Source organism: Strongyloides ratti, assembly GCF_001040885.1.
Source record: "Strongyloides ratti genome assembly S_ratti_ED321, chromosome : X".
Taxonomy (NCBI): Eukaryota; Metazoa; Nematoda; class Chromadorea; order Rhabditida; family Strongyloididae; genus Strongyloides; species Strongyloides ratti.
The window spans coordinates 1858163-1883487 of record NC_037309.1 but is presented as its reverse complement, the minus strand read 5'-3'; the positions used below and the strand labels follow the sequence as shown (position 1 = coordinate 1883487).

The window sequence follows — 25325 nt, the reverse complement described above, 5'->3', positions numbered from 1 at the left end:
AAATTAAAAAGTTACATTTTATAATATAATAATAGACATTTTTAAAAATTCCATTATGTTATAATTTTCCTCACATATCTATTAACTATTATCACGTCAATAGAGACAACCTCCATATAAATATAAATATATATATTAGTGATGATGATGTATTTCCTTGGACGACCTCCAAACGTTTGGATAAAAATTTTTACAAAAGCAGATGTGATTGTATGGTATGATAGATAGGAATAAATTTAAGCACTTTTCATTCATCCACAAATCGTGTTCTCCTTCTTCCTTAAATTTACTTTCTCTTTATTACCACCGACATAGGATGATTAAAACAAACAAACACTATTTTGTTAGCTTTACCAATAGATTCATTTTCAATATCACACAGGGTACATGATTTCACTGGCTTAAGACAAAGTACTAGTTGGAGGTGAACATAAACGGCAGATGTCTGATTTTGTAAGAGGTATTCTTTTATATATACGTATATATTATATTATATCTCAAATAATTTATTATATATAATTTTATATATTATTATACTTAAAAAAAATATATATATATTACTATTACTATTATAATATAACTATTTTTAAAGATTATTTTTTATTCATATAATAGATAAGATCATATTTTTTTTTATTATAATTTTTAATTTTTAATTATAATTTTTTTTTAATTTATAGATTAATAACTTCCATAATATCACTCTTTTTTTCTTTCACTTTCATTTTTGTCTACATTTAATTTAGGTCCGTATTCAGAGAGTAATCATTTAAATAGTATGTTGTACCATATCAGTACAAACTATTAACTTATTGAATTATTTTATAGACAATCACATTATTTATAACACTTAATAATGATTTTCCTTCTTCTCACCTTATTTATTATGTTAAACTTTTTTTCTTTTTCTTTTATAACTCAATAAGTATTTAATGAAATATTTGTAATGATTTATCATTCAATTGAATGATATTAGATAATGTCTATATAAAAGTCAACATTCAATTATATTTAAAAATAAAAAAAAAAAAATTTTTTTTTTTTTCATAAATTTGTATGTTAAAATTTTTGTGTTATTTGTAAAAATTTTTTTTTTATTTATAAAAATAATATTCTTTATAAATTTGTATCATTTATATCAATAACTTTGTAAATTTAAATTAGATTCATTTATAAGATAGGAAAAAAGTCAAGATCATGATATGTTAGGACATTTTAGTTAACCTTTATCATTTTTCCACATTGCATTATATAATATCACCATGGACAATTCCATTTTAATATATATATATATATATAATGATAGTTTTAGATTGTGTTGAATGTCATAGATGTAGCGTTAAAGAGTGATTATAAGTGATTGCGTATATATATAGTGAAAGTGTTCATGACCATGAAGAATATAGATGTAGATCAGAAGATTTAATGTCTTGTAATATATTCTTATTACCTTTATACTTCATTCCTGAGACTTTCTATCAATCACATAAAAAAAGTTATTATCAAAGAATACCGAGATCATTCTTAAGATCCAATTATTATCTTTATCCTAATATTAAATATATCACTTGAAGGACATATGTATTTCCTTTTTTTTTTAAAAACTAATTCAATATATAATATCCTACCAAATGAAAAATAATTCTTTTTATCTATTTTATAAGTATTTAATTGAATATATTTTTTCCAACCTTCAAAAATGTCATTATCAATGTTATCATCCATAGCTAAACAAATTTTTAGTAAAATTTTCCATTAAATCTTTCCTAAAAATTAGAGTACAATCTATCCGAGCAACCTTCACACTGGATGATCAGACGTAATCATTTAAAATGTGCATTTTACATCCTACTACATTTTAATAATTTCCATGATTTAAAATGATAAATTTTACCAAGGCTAATACCCGTATACAGAATATTGCACATATTTTATGCAAATGAGATTTACGGTTGTTAACTGAAACAAATTATCTTTCAATACTTTTTACAATCCAACATTTGTTTTAATTACCATTACATATTTTTGTTAATATATAATATATATTATAAAGTTATAGTTTATACTACATAATAATTATATATTCAATTATTATTATTTTTTTTTAATATTCTTTTATAATATATATTTTTTTTATAAAATATTTTTAATTTTAGGTAATTTTTATAAATTATATTATCTCAAAAAACTGGCATTAACATCATAACCAGAGACTATTTTTTTTAAATAAATATATAGTATTTCTGATTTTTTTTTAATCAAAACTATAAAGAAAACTAGCTTAAATTAAACTTATCGCACAAATTTTTTATTTATATTTTTAAATAATATTCCTCTTCTTCAACCAATAACTTTTCAATTTTTTTTCTTAAGAATATATATATATATATATTGTATATATATAATATATATACATATATAAATAATGGGAGATCAAAATGCTTGTGGTGAATGTGGTTTTACAACCTCTAATTTTGAAGCATTTACCGAGCATATTGCTAAACATGAAGAAGGAACTGAAAAAGTAACAAAATTAGAAAAAATATCATCTGAAAAAAAAGTTAATGAATGGAATGTTAAAAATGAAAAAGATTCAAATCCAATTAATTCTATAAATTGTGATATGAATCTTTTACCATTATCACCTAATACTAGTTCTGATGGATCAATTTGTCAACAATCACCACCTGCTGGTGAAAATCAAGGAAATCCAGAATTTATAAGAATTCTTCCACCAGCAAGAAATTCAAATATTAAAGGAGAAAAGCAGCTGTTAACATGCCCACATTGTAAATTCCAGACATTTATGTCGCAACATATGAAAAGTCATTTGGTAAGTAAAAAAGTAATAAAGTTTTAAATTACTATTCAATGACACATTATGAAGGATATATCCTTGGTAATAACTTTTTTTTTTTTTAAATTTTTATATAATACAAACTTTTAATTTAACAAAAAAAAAAAAGATATATTCTTGTTATAAAGCATTAATTTTATTGTTCAATGAATATAAGATGTACTTTTTAATAATTTTATAACAACTTTTCAGTTCTTTATATGTATATATTATATATATATATATATAAAAGTTTGAAAATGTATAATAAATTCTATGTAATAAGAATTATTAAAATCTTTTGTTTATGTTACATAATCCTCATCATTAATAATTCATTTTTTATTTATTTCCAGGATGCTCATGAAAGACATCAAGGTCAGATGTATCAATGTGATATTTGTCATATGCAATTTAGTCAAAAAGCTAATATGCATAGACATAGAATGCGTCATACTGGAGTTAAACCATATCCATGTAAATATTGTGATAAAAAATTTTTCAGAAAAGACCAAATGCAAGAACATTCAATGACTCATATCAAAACTGGAGTTGATTTTGATTGTCCAGTAACGGGATGTGATATTGTTTGTTCACAACATTCAATGCTTAGAACACATCTTGATGATGTACATCAAATTAGTTCCTTCAAATCAGCTAGTTGTAAAAGATGTACATTAATTTTTACTAATTCAAGACGCTTGCTTCTTCACTATCAAACTAAACATGAGGATGTAAGAAACTTGTTTTATTTTTATATTTATAATATTTTACATATTTTTTTTTAGGGTGGAAAATATTCAATTGGTAAAGGATCAGCTAAATCACCTAATGAAGATAATACAAAACATTTAGAACAAGAAAGTAAAGATACCTCATCATCAGCATTAGATAATCTTTTTGGTGATATAAGATTAAAAGCATTACTTGAAAATTCATCTATTCCTGTAACACCAATAAAAAAAAGGGGTACAAAAAGAGGCAAATCATCAATAAATGATATTAAAACTGAAAATTTTACTGTTCAAAAAGAGGTACAAGATAATATGTTATCAATGTTAACAGAAGCCGCTTTAAATGCTGCTGAATCAAATCATAATCAATTTGATTCATTATTAAAACATGAAAATTTTACTGATAATTTCGCTTTACAAGTTAAAGATCTTTTAGGCAATTTTACTCAAGATGATACTAGCAAAACATCATTGTTTAATTTAAACACACCAACATCAACTATATCAAATGATGTACAAAGTCATAGCTCCTCAGATGATAGTACTATTTCAATGGATTTAGATGAGCCAACAAACAAACTAGCTAAAGTAAATCTTAAAAATGTTAGAACATGTGATATTTGTAATATAATTTTTATTGATCCTTGTGTATATTTATTGCACAAAGGTCTTCATGATGAAATGGATCCATACAAATGCAATTTATGTGGAGTGAAATGTAAAGATGTGTATACATTTAGTTGTCATATTATTAATGCTCCGCATTAATAGAATTTTTTTTTTTTTTTTGTAGTAACAAATAATTAGTTGAAACAAAAAGAAAAAAAATTTTTTTTAAAAATACTAAAGAAAAGTATTTACATAATATCTGTACAGATTTGATTAAGCATAATATATGGAAAAAAGTTTTTTTATATGCCTTTTACAAATTTTTTTTAATATTATTTTATTGATACTTTGCTAATGTTGATTCTCAAATAATATTATAACAAAAAAGAAAAAAATATCGACAAAGAGATATAAAATAGTAATCAAAATTTTTTATTAATCATATGACAAAAAAAAGAATAAAGTTAAATTACATTTAATTATTTAACTTTTGAATCTCTAAAGTCCCAAGTTATGCCTCATTCATATACAACAAATTAAAAATGTCTTTTTTTATAGCTAGTTGAATCTTTTATCACTTTATATATATAATTTATACAAAATTTTATAAAAAAAATTTCCATATTTTTGTTAAATAGGATTTTTTTTTATCATATTAATTAATTTTTTTTTATTTCTTTACATTGATCTTATACAATTATTGTTTGTTAAAAAAAATATATATACCCATTTTATTGTATGTCTAGTAAATGGACGGGATTAATATTTTTGTGCATTTAAAACTTTTAATTATTAAAAATTATGAATAATATTATTGTATAATTATTTTAAAATTTATCATCATAACATTTTTTTTCTTTAAAAAGAAATAAAAAGATATAAAAGTTTGTGCAAATATTTTTTTCAATTATTAAACTTTATTGTCGTATAGATGATAAAAAAAAATGTATATATATACATATACATATATATATAATTATCTGTATAATTGTTTTTAAATTTTGTTTTTTATATTTTTATCAATGTTCAATTGTGATGTAGTTCTAAAATAAAATGATAAAATAATAAAAAAATTAATTATTAATGTAATTTTCCTTTCGCCTATATATTAATAAATAATAATGGTGTGACAATTTTTTTTTATATAATTATCAATACAATTTAATACATTTTTTTACATCAATAGAGTATACTAGAGTTTTTTTTATTTTATTAATAATTTTAAAGATAAAAATAAATTAATTCTAATAATTCTGACAAAATAATACTTAATTAATTATTGATAAAAGATAAAATTAAAATCTTATACATTTTGTTGTATGAGGTAAAGTCTTATTAGTATTTTCAATTATTGGATATCCAAAAAAGTTTCTTATTGAAGCTATTATTGCATTTCTTAACTTTTTACTAAACAATTTAAACGTTAAGAAAAATTAATTAATCTTACCTAATTATTAATACAAAATAAAAATCTCCATATGTCCCAATTTCACCTGTATATGATATAATAATATTTGACATAACTTTCAAATTTTCATTTTCAAGATATGTTCCAATAATTCTAAGAACAAAATAAAATTCATGAAAAACTGTAGTTATAAATGTAAAACAACTATAAAGTGCATAAATTATATTCATACTTTTATTTTTTTTTCTTTCATTACGTTTTTTATAAATTAATATCCAATTAGCAACATTAAAAAGCAATGAAAAAATAATTGTTAAATTATATATAATAATACTATATGAAAATGTATAATATGTAACATTTTTATCATAATAAATTGCTGCAATAACATCTGATTTATTATTATAAACGTAACGTGATTTAAAAAATAATGTTCCAGTGCCAATAATTAATCCATATAAAAACATTCCCAAAATTATTAATATAACACATTTTTTTGTAAATATTTTACGATATTTTGTAGGATATTTTATAGCAATATATCTAACAATTGCAATAACTAATGCATGTACAAAAAAACCACTAACAAAAAAAGCTCCAAATGAATACATAATTGAAGCAAGAAAATCATTTTTTAAATATATTTCAGACCATATTTTCCATAAAGGAAATTTAAGAAGAAAGAAAGATATAAAATTATAAAAAAAATCATTAAATAGTCGATATGCTACAAATGGATAAAATTCATTAAAAAAAACAGGACTTTTTTTAACAAATTTTGTCATTAAAATACAAAATGTATAAATCATTAGAATAAGTGTTGGTATAGAATAAATAATAGATATAATTTCAATAACATTCATTTCTTTTAATACTTAAAAAATAAATTTGAATATTTAAACAAACTGAAAAGATAAATTTTTTTTCAAAATAATTAGGAGGTAAAAAATAAAATGAATAGTATTACAAAAATACAAAATAAAAAATTTTATTTCAATAATTATTTTAAATATTTAATTATATAAGTTAATAAAATAAATAAATATACATTGTCTGAAAAATATGACTATTGTAAATTTATTAGTAATTTATATAATATATCAACTGTTTCTTATTATATTTTTATATTAATAATGATATTATATACTATTGTAAAATTATTTTTTGTTTCTTAAAATATTTATGAAATTTAAAAAAATATATAATTTTAAATTTTTAAAAATTATATAATATAAAAAAACTAATAATTATTTTATTCAAATTTTTTTTTGCCATCCATTATCATTTTTTATTAAAATTTATCATTTCTCTTAAATGAAACCTTTTTTAATATTATTGTTTTATAATTTTCTATAAATATATATTTAATTGTAAAAATATTGTTGAAAAAATAGGTTTAAACCAAAAAAAAAAGATATTTAAAAGTTTTTTTCTAAAAATAATAATGAAAAATAATTATTAAAAGATATTTTTATAAATCAATTAACTAAATATTATTATTTTTAAAACAATTGGAATTTCTTTTTATAAATTACTATTAAACTGATTGAAAAAAAAGAAGATAAATGATATCATATATTTAATATTTTTCTTAGTATTATTTTTTTTTTTTTGTAAAATAATTTTATTTTCATTTAACATAACAAAAATGCATTGAATAAAACTAATATTCTTCAACTTTTGTAAACATTGTTATAAAGAATGTACAACTTTCTCAAAGTACATTTGTTTTATGAAGCTCATCTTTAGCAACATCCTTCCTTTATTTAAACAATATTTTTGATTTAATTTGTTTGTAAAAAAATTGTTTTTCTTTGTTCCATAACAATTAAGATCTTTTAATTTTTATCTTTCACATGTTTTTTTTTATTATTTAAATGTTATATTTACGCAAAATTTTGAAACATATAAAAAGTTTTTATTTTAGAATGAATTTATAAATATATAATAAAATATAAATTATGGTAATAAGTTATACTCTTATAAAATGTTAAATATATTAACTTAAGTATAAATAATAATAGTATTTTAAACTGGAACATAAATAATAAAATATTAAAAATGTTATTTAAAAATAATTATTTTAAAGATAGAATAAAGTCCCGGATCTATTTCAAAAGAAATATGTCAATGATATTTTGATCAAATAAAATGTTCAAAAATTGATAAACAACATAAAAAAAAGAAAAAAAGTAAAGATTTTTAATTTACACATATTTACAAGTTATTAAAAACACCTTGTGAATAAATGCATTGATGTATATATATATATTTTTTTTTAGAAAACAATACAAATATGTTTTTTAGTGTTTCATTTTAAATTACTATTTTAATGGCAAATGATAAGTTTGTTGACAATATTAAATGTAAAATATTTTAAATATAAAAAACAAATTTTCTTTCTTTTTTTAATTGTCCACAAATTACCTTAAACGATAAACAGAAAACCAAGCATAAAGTTAACGACACCTGGTTAACTAAAAATTTACTGTTTTTTTCTTTTTTTTTTTTTATTTAACAATAACATCATCAATTACTCTTCTCAATATCACTGTCGTCATTCATAATAATGTTTGATAGTTAAAAATGTTAATAAAATATATACGAGGTATTTTTAACATTGTAACAATTTTTACCCTTATTAACCCTTCCGATAATAATATCTAACAATTTTTTTTTTGTATTTTATACTTAAACATAAACATAATACTTAATGATCACGTTGAAATTTATGTTTTTTTTTTTACATTAAAAATATTCACAGTATAAAAATAAAAAAGAAGTCGATAAAAAATTATAGAACTTTTACACATCTAAATAGATTATGCACAACCATTAGTATTGCGACTGGTTAAGATGATTGTAAAAGAAGAAGTACAGTTTAAAATTTGTTATTGTCAAATTTTTTTGTTAGAATTGCTTCATGAGAAATAGTCTTGTGATAAAAAACAACATTATACAATTGAGTAAATGAAGGTTTTAAGAATTGAAATAAATTATTATAGTAATAAAAAAAAGGTTAAGAATAAATTTTTATTATTATCTTTTCAAAAATATATAAAAAAAAAAATATAAAATTTGGTCTTTTATAAAGATTATATTATTTAATTTTATATTCCTGAAATAGACAAAATAATTTAATTAATTCATACACCATTTAAACTTTTATTTATTCAATTTTTATTAAATAAAATATATTTAAAAATAACAATTTATTAAATGAAGATATTTTTGTATAAAAAAAGGGTAGAAGGTCAAATGGTAAATGATCTAAGAAATTGATTATATTTGTTAATAAAAATTTTGTTATATTTCTAATATTAGTGGCAAGAAAAATTAAAACTGTACAATTTGCTATCTTCATATTCATATAATATAATTGTATTTTCTAGAAATTAAATGATTAATTTAGTATTGTCAACATAATTAGAAAGTATTATTTTCCTAATTATAAATTAAAAATTTTTCTAATTTATAATACAAAAAAAAAATTTTTTTTTTTAAATAAGCAAAATTCATAGAGATCAACAAGTATAAATGTTGATTTGCTGATATATTCAATATTGAAAGCTTATATTGGAGATTTTCCGCTACTACTTGAAGGTGTCCCAGGTCCATGATAAATACCTTCTTCATCACTAAAACAATGAGGTGATGAACCAACTGATTCTTCTGAACAACTTGTATCACATATATGGACAGTAACTTTATGTTTTTCTAATTCAGATATTGATGTGAAAGACATATTACATAAAACACATATATTTGAATTATTATTTTCATGAGTTTTAATGTGATCAAAAAGAATTTTTTGTTTATCAAACATCTCATCACATTTTGGACATTTTATTTTTTTACCATTTTTCATACCTTCAGGAACATGTCTTGCAATATGTTTTTCAAGCATTGCTGGTGATTTTGAAACATGTCTACAAAAAGGACATTTTCTTGATTCTAAATCAATTGATTGTGGAAGTGGAATGCCATGACGATAATATTTATGAAAATGAATATATCTTGCTTCTCTTGTACTAAATGAACAACCTTCCTCTGAACATTGAATAGGTGGATTTCTATGATATATTGTTACATGATATGATACAGAATTATATCTTCCATATATTTTTTTACAAACTATGCACATATACCCACTATCTACTTTTTGAATATATTTTTTATTTCTACACCAACCTAAAAAATATATATATATGAAAAAAAGTTTAATAGGATAAATTAATTCAAATATACCTTCGTTGTCATCTGATGGTACAATAGCTTCATTATTATTTCCGTTCTCTAAAGTAAGGAATTTTCCAGTATTTGTTTGTTTTTGTGTTATAGAACAACTTCTAAAAAATTTAAATATATTAAGAAAATATATTTTGAATTAAAAAAAAAATACTTTTTAAAATTTTTATATATACATATATTATTTGTTTTATCATGAAATAATATATTTCGACTAATTCATATTGACTTTAAATTATATTTATATATATATTATATATATATTTTTTTAATTTATAGAATAAAATCAATGTCAATTGTAAATGCTATTAAAAAATATTATATTGTATACTAAATAAAATAATAAAAAAAAATAAAAATAATGTGTTTTCTATTATTTATATAATTTATAATTAAAAAGATGTAATAATTTTAATAATAATGAAACTTTTTTAAATGATATTTTAAACTTGATTTTTTTTATAATTTTTTTTTTTTACCTTTATAATAATATTTAGGAATGTAAAAGTATTTAACATCCCTTTTCAATTATAATATGAAAAAAAAAGAAGTAGTCAAATATGGATGAATATTAATATACACCCCTATATAACAATAAGTGTTAACTAATGCTTATTATAGACAGGTTTTTTTTATCATGCATCTCTTCTTCTTTAATATATAATATTTACATATTTATATATATGTTAAATATTCAGAATAATAATAAAGAAAATATATTTAAGGTAAAAAACTTACTCAGCATTATTCATATTTTTTGCCATTGAAAGTGCATTTCTGCTAAATTTAGTATTGTTAAGAATATCTACAAAAATGTAATCATCCAAGATGTAAGTTATTTTTTTTTATTATTCAAATAAACTAACCTGGTATATTTCCTTGGTTTAAAATTTGATTAGGCATCATTGATAACTGTGAAATTAAGTTAAGATACATTTGATTTGATGAAGTATCATTTGTTGATGGAGAATGTAATCCAATTATTTTATGAACATCATCCATATGATTTTCAGGAGATGTTGTTAATGTTGGAGAATTCATAAATATATTAGGATATAATGTATTATTAGTAGAATTTGTATTCATGATATTAAAAAATAACATTGCATATAAATTTTGCATCTGAAGATGATTAGTTTGTTGTTGATTTTGATAAGCATTAAATACATCTAATGAATTAGGTATCTCATGAGTAACATTTAATGGTGATGTATTTCCGGTAGGATAATTCACAAAATTATATAGCTAAAAAAAAGAAAGTAATTATGAGGGTATGATGATATTAAAAAACATACCGAAGCAATATTTGCTAACATTTCATAATTTATATTTTTTTGTATTGGTGAAGATGGATTTCCTTCATTATGTTGATTTGTTAAATTTGCGATAATATCCATTAAATTTATGTTGGCACTTTCCATTTGAGTAGGTAAAGATGGTTGACTATTATTATTAGACCTTAAAAATAAAGAAGCAAACTTTGAATTGGTTCTCAAAATTGGTGATGAAAAGTCACTCATAATATTTTTTTTTTTTTTTGATAATCTTTAATTAAAACCCGTGTAACAAGGTGATAAGAAAAGTTAATAAATTGTTATGAATAAGAAAAAAAAAATCTTTTAAGAACACCAATTGTAGGAGGAGTATTTTGAAAAAAAAGATATGATAAAAAATTATCTGCAATAATATTATCAAAATATAGATCACGAACTTTTTACGAGTTTGTAAAAAAATAAATTTCTTAAACAAAATGTAAGATGATTAATTGTTTCAATAAAAAAAAAATAGAAGACCGCAAGTTAAATAAAAAAAATGAAAGTCTTAGTATCCCGACGTATTGTTAATATATGCTTTACAGCAATCAAGGCGTAACTTATTTCTTAATGTGTACCTAAAAATGCAATGTTTTCCATTTCAATCCAAATATGATGATAAGAAACTTGAAGAGGCAGGCAAAAAACCTGCTCGAAAAAAATTTTTTGCAAACAAAAATTGAGCGTCTTCAATTTTATGGGGTTGGGTAAATGGTTGAAAATTCAAAAACGATGATTTCATTAACTTACTGTCTTGATCGTTTCGTTCCAACAGCCTCTTAAGGTAAAATACACAATAACATATTAAAGCTGCATAAATGTTGCGCGCTTTTACGTACCCCCTTTACAAACAACATTATTTTTAATAGCATCCCAGCGCTTAAAGGTGTTTTTTGATCAATGTCTGATAAAAAAAAAAAGTGAATGAGTAAGAATGTCTAACCTTTTGGTGAATCTAACTAGGGAAGTGAGGTCTTTTTTTTTTTATTTTGATTGAATTTTAAAATGCTTATAAATATCTTTAACAAAAAAAAACTATTTTTGTCACAGGGATTGTTGTTCGAGTAACAAGTGGGTAACTCTAGATGTTTGATCATACTCATAAATCGTGGATGCGGAAGAAATGGAACGTTATGTCAAAATATTTCATACATTTGTGAACTTGATTATTTGCTATTCCAAAAATATTTTTTGTTTAAATCAACAACCAAAATATTTGATTTGGCATTTATATATTATTTATTTTTAGTTTTCAATAAAATAGATGAGTCAATTTTAGAATGTCTAATAATAAATTACTATGTCAATTTAGAAACTCCATTGCGCAAACAATAGAAAGAAATTGAATTTAAAAAATAACTGGAATAATATTTGTAAGGAGGAGAGTGCTATATACAACTCATTCTTATGATTTTATTAAATAACTTTTAATGACAAGTCATTATATATAATATATGGATAAAAATTTTTTTGAGGAAATTATAACCACACCCATGAATAGGCAATGGCTAAGAATATATTTGAAACAAAAAAAAATCAAGATAACGTTATGTAAATATGTTGAATGTTACAAAAATCTAATTATGACATTTTGAATATGACAATTAAAATAAACGGCATTTGTTTTAAGAAATAAATAAAAAAAAAGTTAAGTTATTAAATGATCATACTCTTCAAATATAAAATTTTTTTTTCTCACGATATACATGAATATTTTATTTAGCATAATTATAATATTTTAAATAAAATTTATAATTAAATCACTAAAATAATTTAAAATAAAAAAATAGCGGCAAAAAAAAAGAAATATATTAATATGATATCCAAATTAAGATAAGATAAAATATATAAATGTTATGTGAATGGAAACAAAATTGTTTCATAATATACTATGAAAATTAAACAAAGGATATTAAATAGTAGACAAAGCAAGGGGAGTTACATTTTAGACTGTTAAAAGAAAAAAAATAAAAGTGATATTGTATAAAATATTTAACTCTTAATATAATAGTGATTTTTAGTAACAAAAAAAAAATAATAAAAAAAAATATATATATATATATATGTATCCTAGAAAGAGAAATTTATTTATAATATATATATATATATATCTATTACATATATAAACTTTTATATAATAATATTAAAAATAAAAATATATTGTTGTAAAAAACAATACAACATATATAGTAAAAATATGATTTTATATTTGGCCAATAACATTTACAAACTTTTTTAATCATATTAATAGATCTATTTATATTGAACTACTTGGTCAGACGTTTAACAATATCCATTGTCTATGATAGGATTATTAACGAGAAATTGACAACATATATAATATTTGATTTGTTTTATACATTCTCCAAAAATTATACATTTTTTTGTCATTTATGAACAGTAAGAGAAATTTAAAAAAATGATACATAACGGCAATTGATGAAATACTCTTTTATATTATTATATATAAACAAAAATTACCATATACACAACGACAATAATATTTTCTACTATTTATTATATATATATATATTTTTTTTTATTTATCAATCATAATAACGTATCTAAAATGTTAATCATTTTTGAATCATAACAATTAACATACACGACTAGTAAAAGATTTTTTTAACCTTTTACCTATTTTTTGATTAACAAATTTTGACTTATGAGGATGTTATTATTCATATTACTACAAAAGAAAACAGAAACATATAAAAAGAAAATAAAAATGGCAAAGTTGTAAAAAAAATATCAAAATATCATAGATATGTTTAGGTGAATGTTTGGAAATTTTAAGTTATCATAGTATTACTAATATAGATTATTCTCTTATTCAGAATGATTGAACTTTCTCCTTAATAAAAAGAATATTCTTTAAGAATTATGATTTGGGAATATGTTATAATGACTGGCAATTTTTATATATTAATGTTTACATTTCTAATAATAAAATGCCATTTTGGTTAATTTTATATTTTAAAAGAAAAAATAATAAAAAAAAAATTGAAAAAAACTAGATAATTTTCTACCTATTCTAAAATAAGTAAATAGGAATTAAAAAAAAGATATAATATAGGTATAGCGGAAAAATATGAATTGTAATTAGATGTATTTTGATGTAACTTCTTGCTTATTACAAGTAAATTAACATTTTATATTCTTTTTTTTTTACTTTTGTAAATTTTCTTTATTTTATGCGAATGATTGATATAAAATTGAAAAAATAATTTATAGTATTGTAAATCCTTGAAGAAGATTAGAAAGAGGAAATATTTGCTTTTGATAATCAACAGGATTTAACTGAAATGTTTAGCTGATTAATATTACTTCATAACGCAATTCTTTTTATCTATGTAATTTATAAAACTCCTTTTAAAAATATTGTCATGAAGATAATCATATTTTACATATTATAAACGCAATATGTTTAATCCATCAATTCAATTTATCTATTACAAAAATATTTATCTTATTTTAACAATAAAAGCTATATTCTATCTTAAATTATTTGATATAATAGTTATTATTATTACATAATACTTTTATTACTTAATCTTTTCACTATGTTTTTGTATACATATCTTTAATTTAAAATATTTTTTAAATGAAATATCATTCAATGAAAAAAAAAAAATATTTTAATATAATAATTTTCCGAGAATTTTTATTGTTTAAAAAAATAGAACATTTTTCAACATTTATTGCTATTTTTTTTAATATGTAATAGTTTGTTAAAATTATTACGAAGAAAAAAACATTTATTATCCTTTAAAAAAATAGTTCCTTGTTTTATAATATATTTAGTTAAATTAATTTTTATTTTTAAAATTAATAATATTAAAAGTTTTACCAGCTTAATATATTTCTTTTACATGGATATTTATAAAATTATTAGAAGAAGAAAATTAGAAAATATTGTTTATTTAAGAGTAATGATTAATTAAATATTTAGTCATATTAGTGATGTAACGAAATTTTTACTTTAATATTTACTATAAAATTTTTATTATTAAGCAAAATATTTTCACTGGAATGATATTTTACTACTTTTAAATATTGTTGTCAAGTCATTTTTTAATATTTGTTGTGTTTTTTTTTATTATAATTATACTCTTTTTATAATATAATAATTTTAAAGTTACAAAAATTATAATTAAATTATAACTTTAAATATATAATAATTTTTGTACCAATTTTATTATAGATTAATTTGATACAACTTAATTATTCTAATAGTTTTAATATTAATTTTTGAAAAAAAAAATAATTCTATTATATAACAAGGTAAATAATAAGCTTTTGACGCTATTTCATATATATATATATATTTATTATAAAAAATTATGAATTATATAAATAAAAAATTATTTATGATACAATTTCTTTATTTTAATTTAATAATCTTTAGATTAAAATATTAACCTATTAATTATGTACTTCTTTAAAATTAATATTTTTTTCTTTTTTAAAAAAAAATAGTTGAATTAAATAAAAATTAAAATAGATATATATATATATAATGTAAATTCCAAAAATTGCTATGAAAGTAAACTTTTTTTTTTATATTTAGCATAAGTATATATATAAAAAAAAATGTTGTTTTTTTATATATTAGTTATTAAAAATAATTATTTATAAAAGATATTATTTTTATTACAACAGAAAATATTAAATTTTTGTTTATCTAATATTTGGTTTAATTGTTTTAAATTTATTGTAAACGTATGCTTAAATTTATTTCTCTTTACCTTATAAATATTGAACAAACATTTTATTACAAACTAAATTTAGACAACATAAAAATTACCAAGCACTTCCTATAATACTCAATTGAATTTTAAAAATTTATTTGTATTATTTAGTATGTAAATATGGTAAAAATTAAAAAAAAAGAATCTTTATCAATTATATAGAAGATGTCTTATATATTAAAATATGTCAACTAAAAGTTTTATATATAAATGTAACGTGAACACATATTAACAAAATATGGAAAAATTTTTCTTTTTTTTTTTCGTAAATAAATAATTAATTTTACATTTGCATTATATAACATATAATATAAAAAAATTAAGCTTATTGTTATGGATAATTTTTTTAATATTAACTTTATTTATATATTTTTTTTATAAATTTTTAAATAAATAAACTTTTGTTTAATAATAAATAAAGTGTATATCAAATTAATGTTACATAAATTTTTAATGAACAACATTATTAAAAAGGAAGTTGATATAAGACGTTAAAATATTATATAATCATATGATTAAAAGATAATAACTTAAAAAATAACTATTTTAAATCAAAATGTTTTCCAGTATCTTCATCAATGATCCTTGTCGTGTTTTATAGAAATTTTTTTTTTTTAAATAAGTTAATTTTATTATTGTAAAAAACAAAGAAAACTATATTACTAAACTTTACATATACATGTTTTATTTAATATTTAATGTAACTGAAAATTGATGATTAAAATATCTTTCAAGTAATTTAAAATTTTTTACTATTTTCTTAATTATTATTTTAGGGAGCTTATATTAATTTATATTTTACATAAAATTAGTTATTTTTTTTTATTGTAATAATTTATATATATTTTTATAGATCTAGATAAATGTTATTTTAAACTTAATATACTTAATTTTTTAAAATATGTATATATGTAATAAATTAAACACACTTATCATTATAAAATATATTTAAAATAGATAAAAAATATTTAAGTAGTTTTTTAAGAAATCTTTTTTAAATTTTTAGTAATGTCGTGGAAATATATGAATTAGTGAACATATTATACGTGATATTTTAATGAAGTTGTGATAATGATAACGTCTAGGTTTGATAGAGCAAAGCTTATACTTAATACTACCTATTATTTATTATTATTATTTTTAAGAAATAAATTTATATAAATATGTATGTAAAAAGTTTTTTTTTTATTGCAAAAAAAAATTATTTTTTTGTAAATATTTTGAAAATTTTTATTAATAATATATAATTTTTTTTTTTAATATTGAGATTGATTATTATTGTACATGCCGACATTTGAAGGATCGTTACTTGTCATGGAATTTGCTGATAAATGTTGTTGGGAATTATTTAATAGTGAACACATTCCATTATTTTGATTTTTTGATCCTTGATCATGTACCTAAAAGTACAAAAATTGAACTATAATAGTTTATTAATTAACATACATTATGATGAAGCATTGATAAATTTTGATGTTGAGATATAGGAGTGGAAATGCTTCTTGTATTATGAGAATATATATGTGATTGTGTAGAACTTTGAATTTTATTTGATACATTATCTGATATCATTTCTTCAACTTTAATTCCTATTGATGATCCTGAACCATTTCCATTGTCTAGATGATTTTGATCAGATGTAATTGATTGGGACAAAGATGTAGCTAATTCAGGTGTTGCATTAGGAACTTGTTTTATACTTGAATGTAACTCATATGGTAATCCATTTAAATTTGCCATATTAAATAATGCCAAAAATTGTACATTGTCATCCTCATATTGCGACAAATGAGTTATGGCAGGAAGTAATAAGAGAAGTTTTGAAATTCTAGATGATACTTGAAGTTCATTATATTCTTGATGTTTATTTTTAACATGTTGATATAATCCTTGTATATATTTTTCACGAACACGATTAACATGATCTTTACCATTTTCACTTAATCTTCTATCAACAGTAAAAAGGATAAGAGCTTTTAAAATACAAAATTCACCTTCATCCATAATTAATTCACGCATTGGAAAAACAAGATCAAGCATTAGATGTTCACAAAGATTTTTAAAATAATGTTTACAACCGGGATGCATAGTTTTTTGGAGATCTTTATTTCTAGGATAATATGAACCATTCACTAATGCAACACCATCACAACCAGATTTATATGTCTTATAAGTATGTTGAAGCCAGTTAACAGATACAACACGATTACGTAATAATGTATATTGATCTTCATTTGATAATTCCTTATAATCTGCCATAATCATTGCCCAATCAACACATAACACAAATGATCTACACCATCCAATATGAACATCATCAACTGTTGTTAATCTTTCAGCTGTCCACCTTGGTGGAGTTCTTTTTGCGACAACTCCTGGTTGACGAAAAGCTGCTTCAATTGTAACATCAACACGACATAATTTATCAAATTCTTCTGTAATTGGACTTTCTGTTATAGGATCAACCATATTATCACAAATTCTTTCAAGTTGTATTAAATATTGAACAATTGGAATTTCAGGATTAGAATGTTGATGTAATTTATAATTTGATGTGAAATGTTCTAATTCTAATGGAACAACTTGTTGACCAGATAATATATTAAATATATTACAATTACTTTTTTCAGGTGAAGATGATCTTGAAGATTTTAAAGATGTACTATTATTATCAAGTTTAAAATTTCCTATGTTACTAATTCCTGAAGTTATTTTTGATGATACACTACTTAATGATTCTGCAATGTGTTTTGAGACACAACCATTATATTTACCATTCCATTGATGTGATATTTGAAAAGATTGATGAATATCTGAAGGATGACTAAAAACAGCTGAAAGTGACTGTGTTACAGGAATAAATGGAGATTCATGTGGTGGTGGTGTTGAATTATTATTTGATAACATTTTTTTAATATTTTCTGGTCTTTTTTTATGTTTATCACGCTCACTTTGTACTGCTCTGGCATCCATACCAATTTCAAAACATTTTTTTAATCTACATGCTCTACATCTATTTCTATATTCTTGTACAATTTGACATTTTCCTCCAAATCGACAAGAATAGTCTCTTTGCTCCCATATTGATCTTCGAAAAAAACCTTTACAACCGTTACATGCGATTGTACCATAATGCTTTCCTGCTTTTAAATCACCACATACTTTACACCGCATTTGAACTAAAAATGATAATAAAATATTAATTAATAGTTTTAAATTTAATACATACTACTAGAATTACCATCTGATGGTGAAATGGAATTTGCTTTATTATTTGTATTTATATGTGAATTATTTGATTCATGTCCAGTATTATAATATAACGTTGAATTATGTAATGTTGTTGTCGGCACAGGCTGATTCATAGATAAATCTATTACGTTATGCATTTAAAAATCTAAAGATAGCAATTTTTTTTTGATATAATATTTACAAATTTTTTAATAAAAAACAAGTAAAGATAAAATAAAAAATATATATAATTAAAAAAAAAGGATAAATATATTAAAAAAAAAACGCTTATTTTTTTAAATTTTATTTATTTTTTCTAAGTGTAATTAATAAATTATATCCTTTTTTATATAATATCTAATTTTACAAATAAAACATCGAAAATTAAGATTTTTGCGCATTATTTTTATAATACGCAAATAAAACCATATTCTAGGTTTTTTTTTTTTAATTTCTAGAAATAGACTATTTTCTAGTGTTTTTAACTTACACTAAATTTTGAAACTACTAATAGACGTTAAGAACAAAATACTACAATAAATAAAGTCTTAACACTGTTTGATCTTATAGTTGTCTGATATTTATAGCATAAATGATCTCGCAATAATCAACTTTTGTCGATAGTTTTGTATACTTCTCTATAACAATAATTATAATCACGACAATTTATTATCTCCAACTTCATCAATCCTTTCTATTACTTGTATATCAGTATAAATGTATACATGTGAATATAGAAAAATAAATGTTTGAATGTTGTACATAAACTTATAATATTACAATTTTAATAAACGCTGTTAAATTTGTTAAAAATTGCGTCAATTTAAAAACCCAACCCAAAGAAGAATATTTAGACTTTGAGGGTAATTAAATTCTTAATAAATGCTGTTTATATAAATTACATCATGCACACATGACATTTTGATTAATTTATTTATGGTATCAAAAATGATACGCCTTTGTTGAATCCTTATAATATCTCATCAAAGATCGTATATTTGTAGTAATGAATATATTATGATTATTAAATATTTTTTATTTTTAAATATCATAATAGATAATAATTATTAATAACACTATTTTAAAAAATAACTATTAAATATTATAGAAAATTTAAAGTAAAATTTTTATATTATGATAGACAAAAAAAGATATTTTTTTTCACACTTTATATTACATATCATAAATTTAACTTGACAATTATAAAAGTATAAATATAATTAATTTAGTCAAACTTTTTTTTATTTATTACTTATACCTAATAGACATCTTTTTTCCAAAATAGAAAAATTTTTATAAAATATTATAAAATAACAAACTATTTTATTATTATGTAATATATAAAGTTTTAAATAAATATATTTTATATATTAAAAATGTATGTATTTTTTAATTTAAACGATATTTTATTATTTAAATTTATTAATAATAATATAATTATAAAATATAATTTAAAAAATTATAACTATAAAATAAAAGTTTCATTTATAAAGTGGCAAAATTTTTATGTTATTTAAAATATTAGTAGACAAGATATTTATCACTAATAACAATATACTTAAAATTTTATTTTGTATATTAATAAATTTATGAGAAGTAAATAAATTTTAACATTAACTATTCAAAGATTAATAATAATAATATATAAAATGAAATAAAACGTTATTACATAGTTATATTACATAGTTATAAATCGTAACATAATTCTTTTTTAATTATTAAAATTATATTTTTAATATTAATATAGATAAAGAAAATAAAAAAAAAGTATTTTTAAAGTTGTAGAATATTTTTATGTACTTAAAATATGTAATCAAGAATGTACTTACTAAAATATTATATTAAAATTTTATATGAAAAGTAATACGATAAATAAGTTCATTTATTTATCTAAAATTTTTTTTTACAATACTGGGTCAAAATATGATTAGATAAGGTAGGTACAAACATTTAAATTGATTAATGATAATTGAGACAAAACACAAAAAGTATGATTATAATTATAAGTAAAAAGGCATGGAAAATATTCATTATAAAGGTAAATTACCTTTCTTTTAAAAATTTAACAACCCGTTTTGAAGCTTCTTTTTCTATCCAATGAAGTTTTCTTCTAATATACTCAATATTTCTTTCTAAAACAGTTGGCCATGAATCAAGTACTTTAAAAGCAATATCAAGTTCTTCTAAAGATCTTATAGAATGTAATAAAGATTTTGCCAAATAGTCAGATTTTCCAGTATTTACAGCAAATAATATCAATTTTTCTGATGTTGATAGTTGTCCTATTTTTTCCCAAAAAAGTCTTCTGAAGCCAAAATTGTAATGAAGAGAAAAAACACTCTATAATAAAATATTAAAAATGAGTTTAAATTGTATATATATTTATATATATATATTATACTTACTTCAAGAACAGACATATAAACAGCAGCATTTTTTGTGTCAATAATTTTTTTTACCACTTGTCTTAGTAATTGATCATCATTAACACAACTTGATAATGCTACATTTACAGTCCATTGCTGTGATTTACGACTTAAAAATTTGCTTAATAAAGATATTTCATCATATCCAGCATTTTTATATAAATAATGACAAATACCAGTTATTTGTTGATATTGTTCAACATTCAAATCAGTTGGTCTCTTGATCCATTGGTTCTTAAAATCTTCTTCATTACATGTTTCTAACTCTGCAAGACATCTTAATTTATATAATTTTGATATTCTTGTAGCATCTATTAACCATAACCCAGCAATTTCAGGATCATCACCAACTTGATTTAAAAAATTATCACTATTTGCAATTGATTTTCTAAAATATAGAATAATGTCACGATTTATTGATGTTCCTCTATAATAATCTACGATATCATAAATACTATCAATTCCAAATAGTATAACATCAAGTTCAGTTTCATATTGTAAATATCCCAATAATTGTATATATAGTTCAGGAAATCCTGAATGTTTAAGATAAGTTTTACTATCAACAATTAATTGTATTCTTGATTTTATTGGTATTTCCATGTAATTAGTATGAAGCTAAAAAATTATTTTATTATTATTTTTTAAATACACATTAATATTTATATTTTTTTTTATTATTAATACAAATTTACTTACTAATTTTATTAACATTTTCCAATTGTCTAAATCATAATTTATTTTAAAAGGAAATAACCAATTAACATTTCCAAGTAAAGGTATTGATGGTGAAATATCTTTATCTGTAAATAATATTGTTTCATTATTTAACCAAAATTGACGTGTCAATATTTGTTTGGGATTTTTTTCTGATGTAAATTGATAAATAAAAGGAATATTCCATAAAGTTTGACTAAAAAAATCATTTTTATTATTTAAAGTTAACATATGTTCTAAAATTCGTTTATCACTACTATCATCAACAGTTTGAACTTTAATCTTTGGTGCTGTATGTTTACTATTTTTATCATTATCTTTGTTATATGATATATTAGTCAAATAAGCTTTAGCATCTATTTGTTTATTTGATCTTTTATTATTATGTTTTTGTCCAATACCATCCTCTGGAATGTAATCATTAAGAAAGATTTTATATTTATTTTGATCAGATATCCTTTGAATTATTCTTATTGTATTAATATTATAATTTCTTGTAATTATTACTTCTGGAATACCAGGATTATTTAACCATGTTTCTAATACTTTTTTAAAATCACTTGTTTCTTTACCCCAAATAATAAATTTTGGTAATGCTTCATATAATTCATTTCTATCAACAGATTTGTAAGCATTATTTGAAAGGTAATTTATCATACTATTTTGAAAAGAATCTATTCCAATTAAATTTTCAATCATTTTTACAACAACAGAACCACGAATATATATTCCAATACTATCAAAGATATCTGAACAGATACTTTCTTTTGTAAAATGTAAAATAAGTGAAGTTTTTTCTTCACCTGTTTGTGATTCAAAAAAGTCAACTAATCTTAACATATACTCATGTTCCATTATTGAAAAATGTTTTTGTTTTAAAAAATAATAAACATAATATGTAGCAAAACCTTCACTTAACCATATTTCACTCCAATCATTTGGTGTAACAAGATTACCAAAAAATTGATGCACCAATTCATGAGTTACAATTTTTTCAATTTTTAATCTTTCATGAAAATAATCAATAGTTAAATTTGGAGAACTTGAAAAATCATTTGTTATTAATAACATATTAGAATGAAATATAATTAATCCCCAATTTTCCATACCACCAACAGAAAATGTAGGTGTAGCAACTAAATCAATCTTTTCCATTGAATAAGGGAAATTAAATTGACTTTCAATTTCATCAAGCATTGTTGGTGTAAATTGACTTGCAAAATGTGTTAAATATATATCTTCTGGATCAGTATATATTGAAATAGATATATTTCTTTTTGATCTTGTTTCAAGACTAATAAAATCACCATAAACAAAAGCTAATAAATAAACAGACATTAAAGGTGTTTTTTTAAATTTAGTTAATACTAATGGTTCATTATTTTCATTATTTAAAATATCCATTTTTTTTTCAATTGCTGTATTTAAAAGAACTACTTTATTATGATGATGTTTAATTGAAACATTAAAAGTTGTTTTAAAATTAGGTGAATCCCAACATGGAATAAATGTTCTAGCATAAAAAGGTTCAAACTTTGTTGTAAAACCAACAATTTCATCATTTTTTTTGATACATTGAACTCCATCGTTATCATAAGTACAAATTTTTGTTCTAAATTCCATTTCTAATAAATATTTTGTATGAATAAGATTTTCAGTCAGTTGAAGGACAATAAGATTATATCTCTTTTGCCTTTTTATTGCATTTATATTAATTGCTTTATCTAAAGGAAATATTTAGTTTGTTGTTATTTTTAAAATTTATTACTTACTTCCTGCTCTTAATCTTATTCTTTGTATAAAAATATTTGGTGCAACGTGAAATTTTATTTCTTTAATATTTGATATATTAAGTTTATTTTCTAGAACAATCGATATTTGACCAAGTACATGTGTTTGTGAAGAGACTTCAGTAAAATCGAGCTAAAAATTATAATGTAATATATATATTTAAAATATAATAAATAAGAAGAAAAATATTTTTAATAAATATAATGTTTTTATATTGAAACTTACATTTATATCATAATGAATAGGAATAATTGAATTGTTTAACTTTGGTGTTAAACTATATATTATAGGAAATTGTTCATGAGAATTAGATTCATGTGATATATCAATATGTGATCTTTCTACTTTTGGTGGGTAAACTTTACTTAAAAGATTATGATCAATTGGCTGAAAAAAATATTATTTAAAACATAAAAAAACAAAAAAAAATTAATAATAACCTTTGAATTTGATAAATTATAGGATTCTCGTGCAATTTCAACTAAATTGTTAGTTTGGGATATTATATTTGAATTTAATAAATTTTTATCATTAGTTTTAGTTAATTCATTCGTAAGATCAACATGCTGTAAATTTATTAAACAGATATTTGTTAAAAAAAAAATATTACAAACCTGGCCCATAGATAACTTTATAATACTTGTTCCAGATAACCAATTTAAAAGAAAAAATAATATACAAACTGTTAATATTAGAATAGAATTAACAAAAAAGCATAAAACACACTTTCTCTGGCAGCTTGCTTCTTTCCATATATGAGAATTCTTTTTAAATTTACCTAGAATAAAAAATTAATATATTTATAATTTAAAAAAAATATTTCATACCATTTTTAATTAATCTACTTGAAGTTATACAATTTTTTCCATTTGAATGATGACTTTCTACCATTATCATTTGTTTTTTGCAATTACTCATACATGGTATTGTTTCATCATTGGTATATTCAGATTGTATTCTTGGATAATTACTATTTAATCTATATGAACCATGCATTTTTAAAATATATTTAGTAGTCTGCCTTTAAACTATATTATAACTATATAAAACTTTATAATAATAATAATAATAATAGTAATGAAAATTATGATAAACAAAAATTTCTATGTATATGAATAATTTGTAGAAAAAATAATTTAATAATATAAATTATGTATTATAAATAGTGGAAACAGTATAAGTTCAAAATTCTCTTTCTATTCAAATTAAAAAGAAAGTAAAGTTAATGATTATTACAAATAAGGCTCTCGGAATAATAGAG

At 20.4% G+C, this 25325-nt stretch overlaps 5 protein-coding genes across 5 annotated transcripts; 1 reads left to right on the top strand and 4 right to left on the bottom strand.

Annotated features, from left to right (window-relative positions):
* Positions 1–2425: 2425 nt before the first annotated feature.
* On the top strand, positions 2426–4338 carry SRAE_X000040000 (Zinc finger, C2H2 domain and Zinc finger C2H2-type/integrase DNA-binding domain and Zinc finger, C2H2-like domain-containing protein; the record flags this gene model as incomplete). Its single annotated transcript, XM_024644741.1, has 3 exons — positions 2426–2833; positions 3193–3570; positions 3625–4338. The coding sequence occupies 3 exons, from the start codon at positions 2426–2428 to the stop codon at positions 4336–4338; spliced, it is 1500 nt and encodes a 499-aa protein (XP_024510269.1).
* A 1136-nt stretch (positions 4339–5474) lies between these two features.
* SRAE_X000039900 (GPCR, rhodopsin-like, 7TM domain and 7TM GPCR, serpentine receptor class v (Srv) family-containing protein) lies at positions 5475–6198 on the bottom strand (the record flags this gene model as incomplete). Its single annotated transcript, XM_024644739.1, has 2 exons — positions 5475–5586; positions 5627–6198. The coding sequence occupies 2 exons, from the start codon at positions 6196–6198 to the stop codon at positions 5475–5477; spliced, it is 684 nt and encodes a 227-aa protein (XP_024510268.1).
* A 2960-nt stretch (positions 6199–9158) lies between these two features.
* Positions 9159–11355, bottom strand: SRAE_X000039800 (Zinc finger, C2H2 domain and Zinc finger, C2H2-like domain-containing protein; the record flags this gene model as incomplete). Its single annotated transcript, XM_024644738.1, has 5 exons — positions 9159–9778; positions 9836–9936; positions 10574–10640; positions 10702–11080; positions 11131–11355. 5 exons carry the CDS (start codon positions 11353–11355, stop codon positions 9159–9161), a joined length of 1392 nt encoding a protein of 463 aa, XP_024510267.1.
* A 5800-nt stretch (positions 11356–17155) lies between these two features.
* SRAE_X000039700 (Transcription factor HNF-4 homolog) lies at positions 17156–19288 on the bottom strand (the record flags this gene model as incomplete). Its single annotated transcript, XM_024644737.1, has 3 exons — positions 17156–17299; positions 17346–19078; positions 19129–19288. The coding sequence occupies 3 exons, from the start codon at positions 19286–19288 to the stop codon at positions 17156–17158; spliced, it is 2037 nt and encodes a 678-aa protein (XP_024510266.1).
* On the bottom strand, positions 19281–25060 carry SRAE_X000039600 (Peptidase M1, membrane alanine aminopeptidase, N-terminal domain-containing protein; the record flags this gene model as incomplete). The annotated part of the gene is made up of 8 exons (XM_024644736.1): positions 19281–19296; positions 21178–21470; positions 21536–22174; positions 22256–23997; positions 24046–24196; positions 24290–24451; positions 24505–24842; positions 24892–25060. 8 exons carry the CDS (start codon positions 25058–25060, stop codon positions 19281–19283), a joined length of 3510 nt encoding a protein of 1169 aa, XP_024510265.1.
* Positions 25061–25325: the final 265 nt, after the last annotated feature.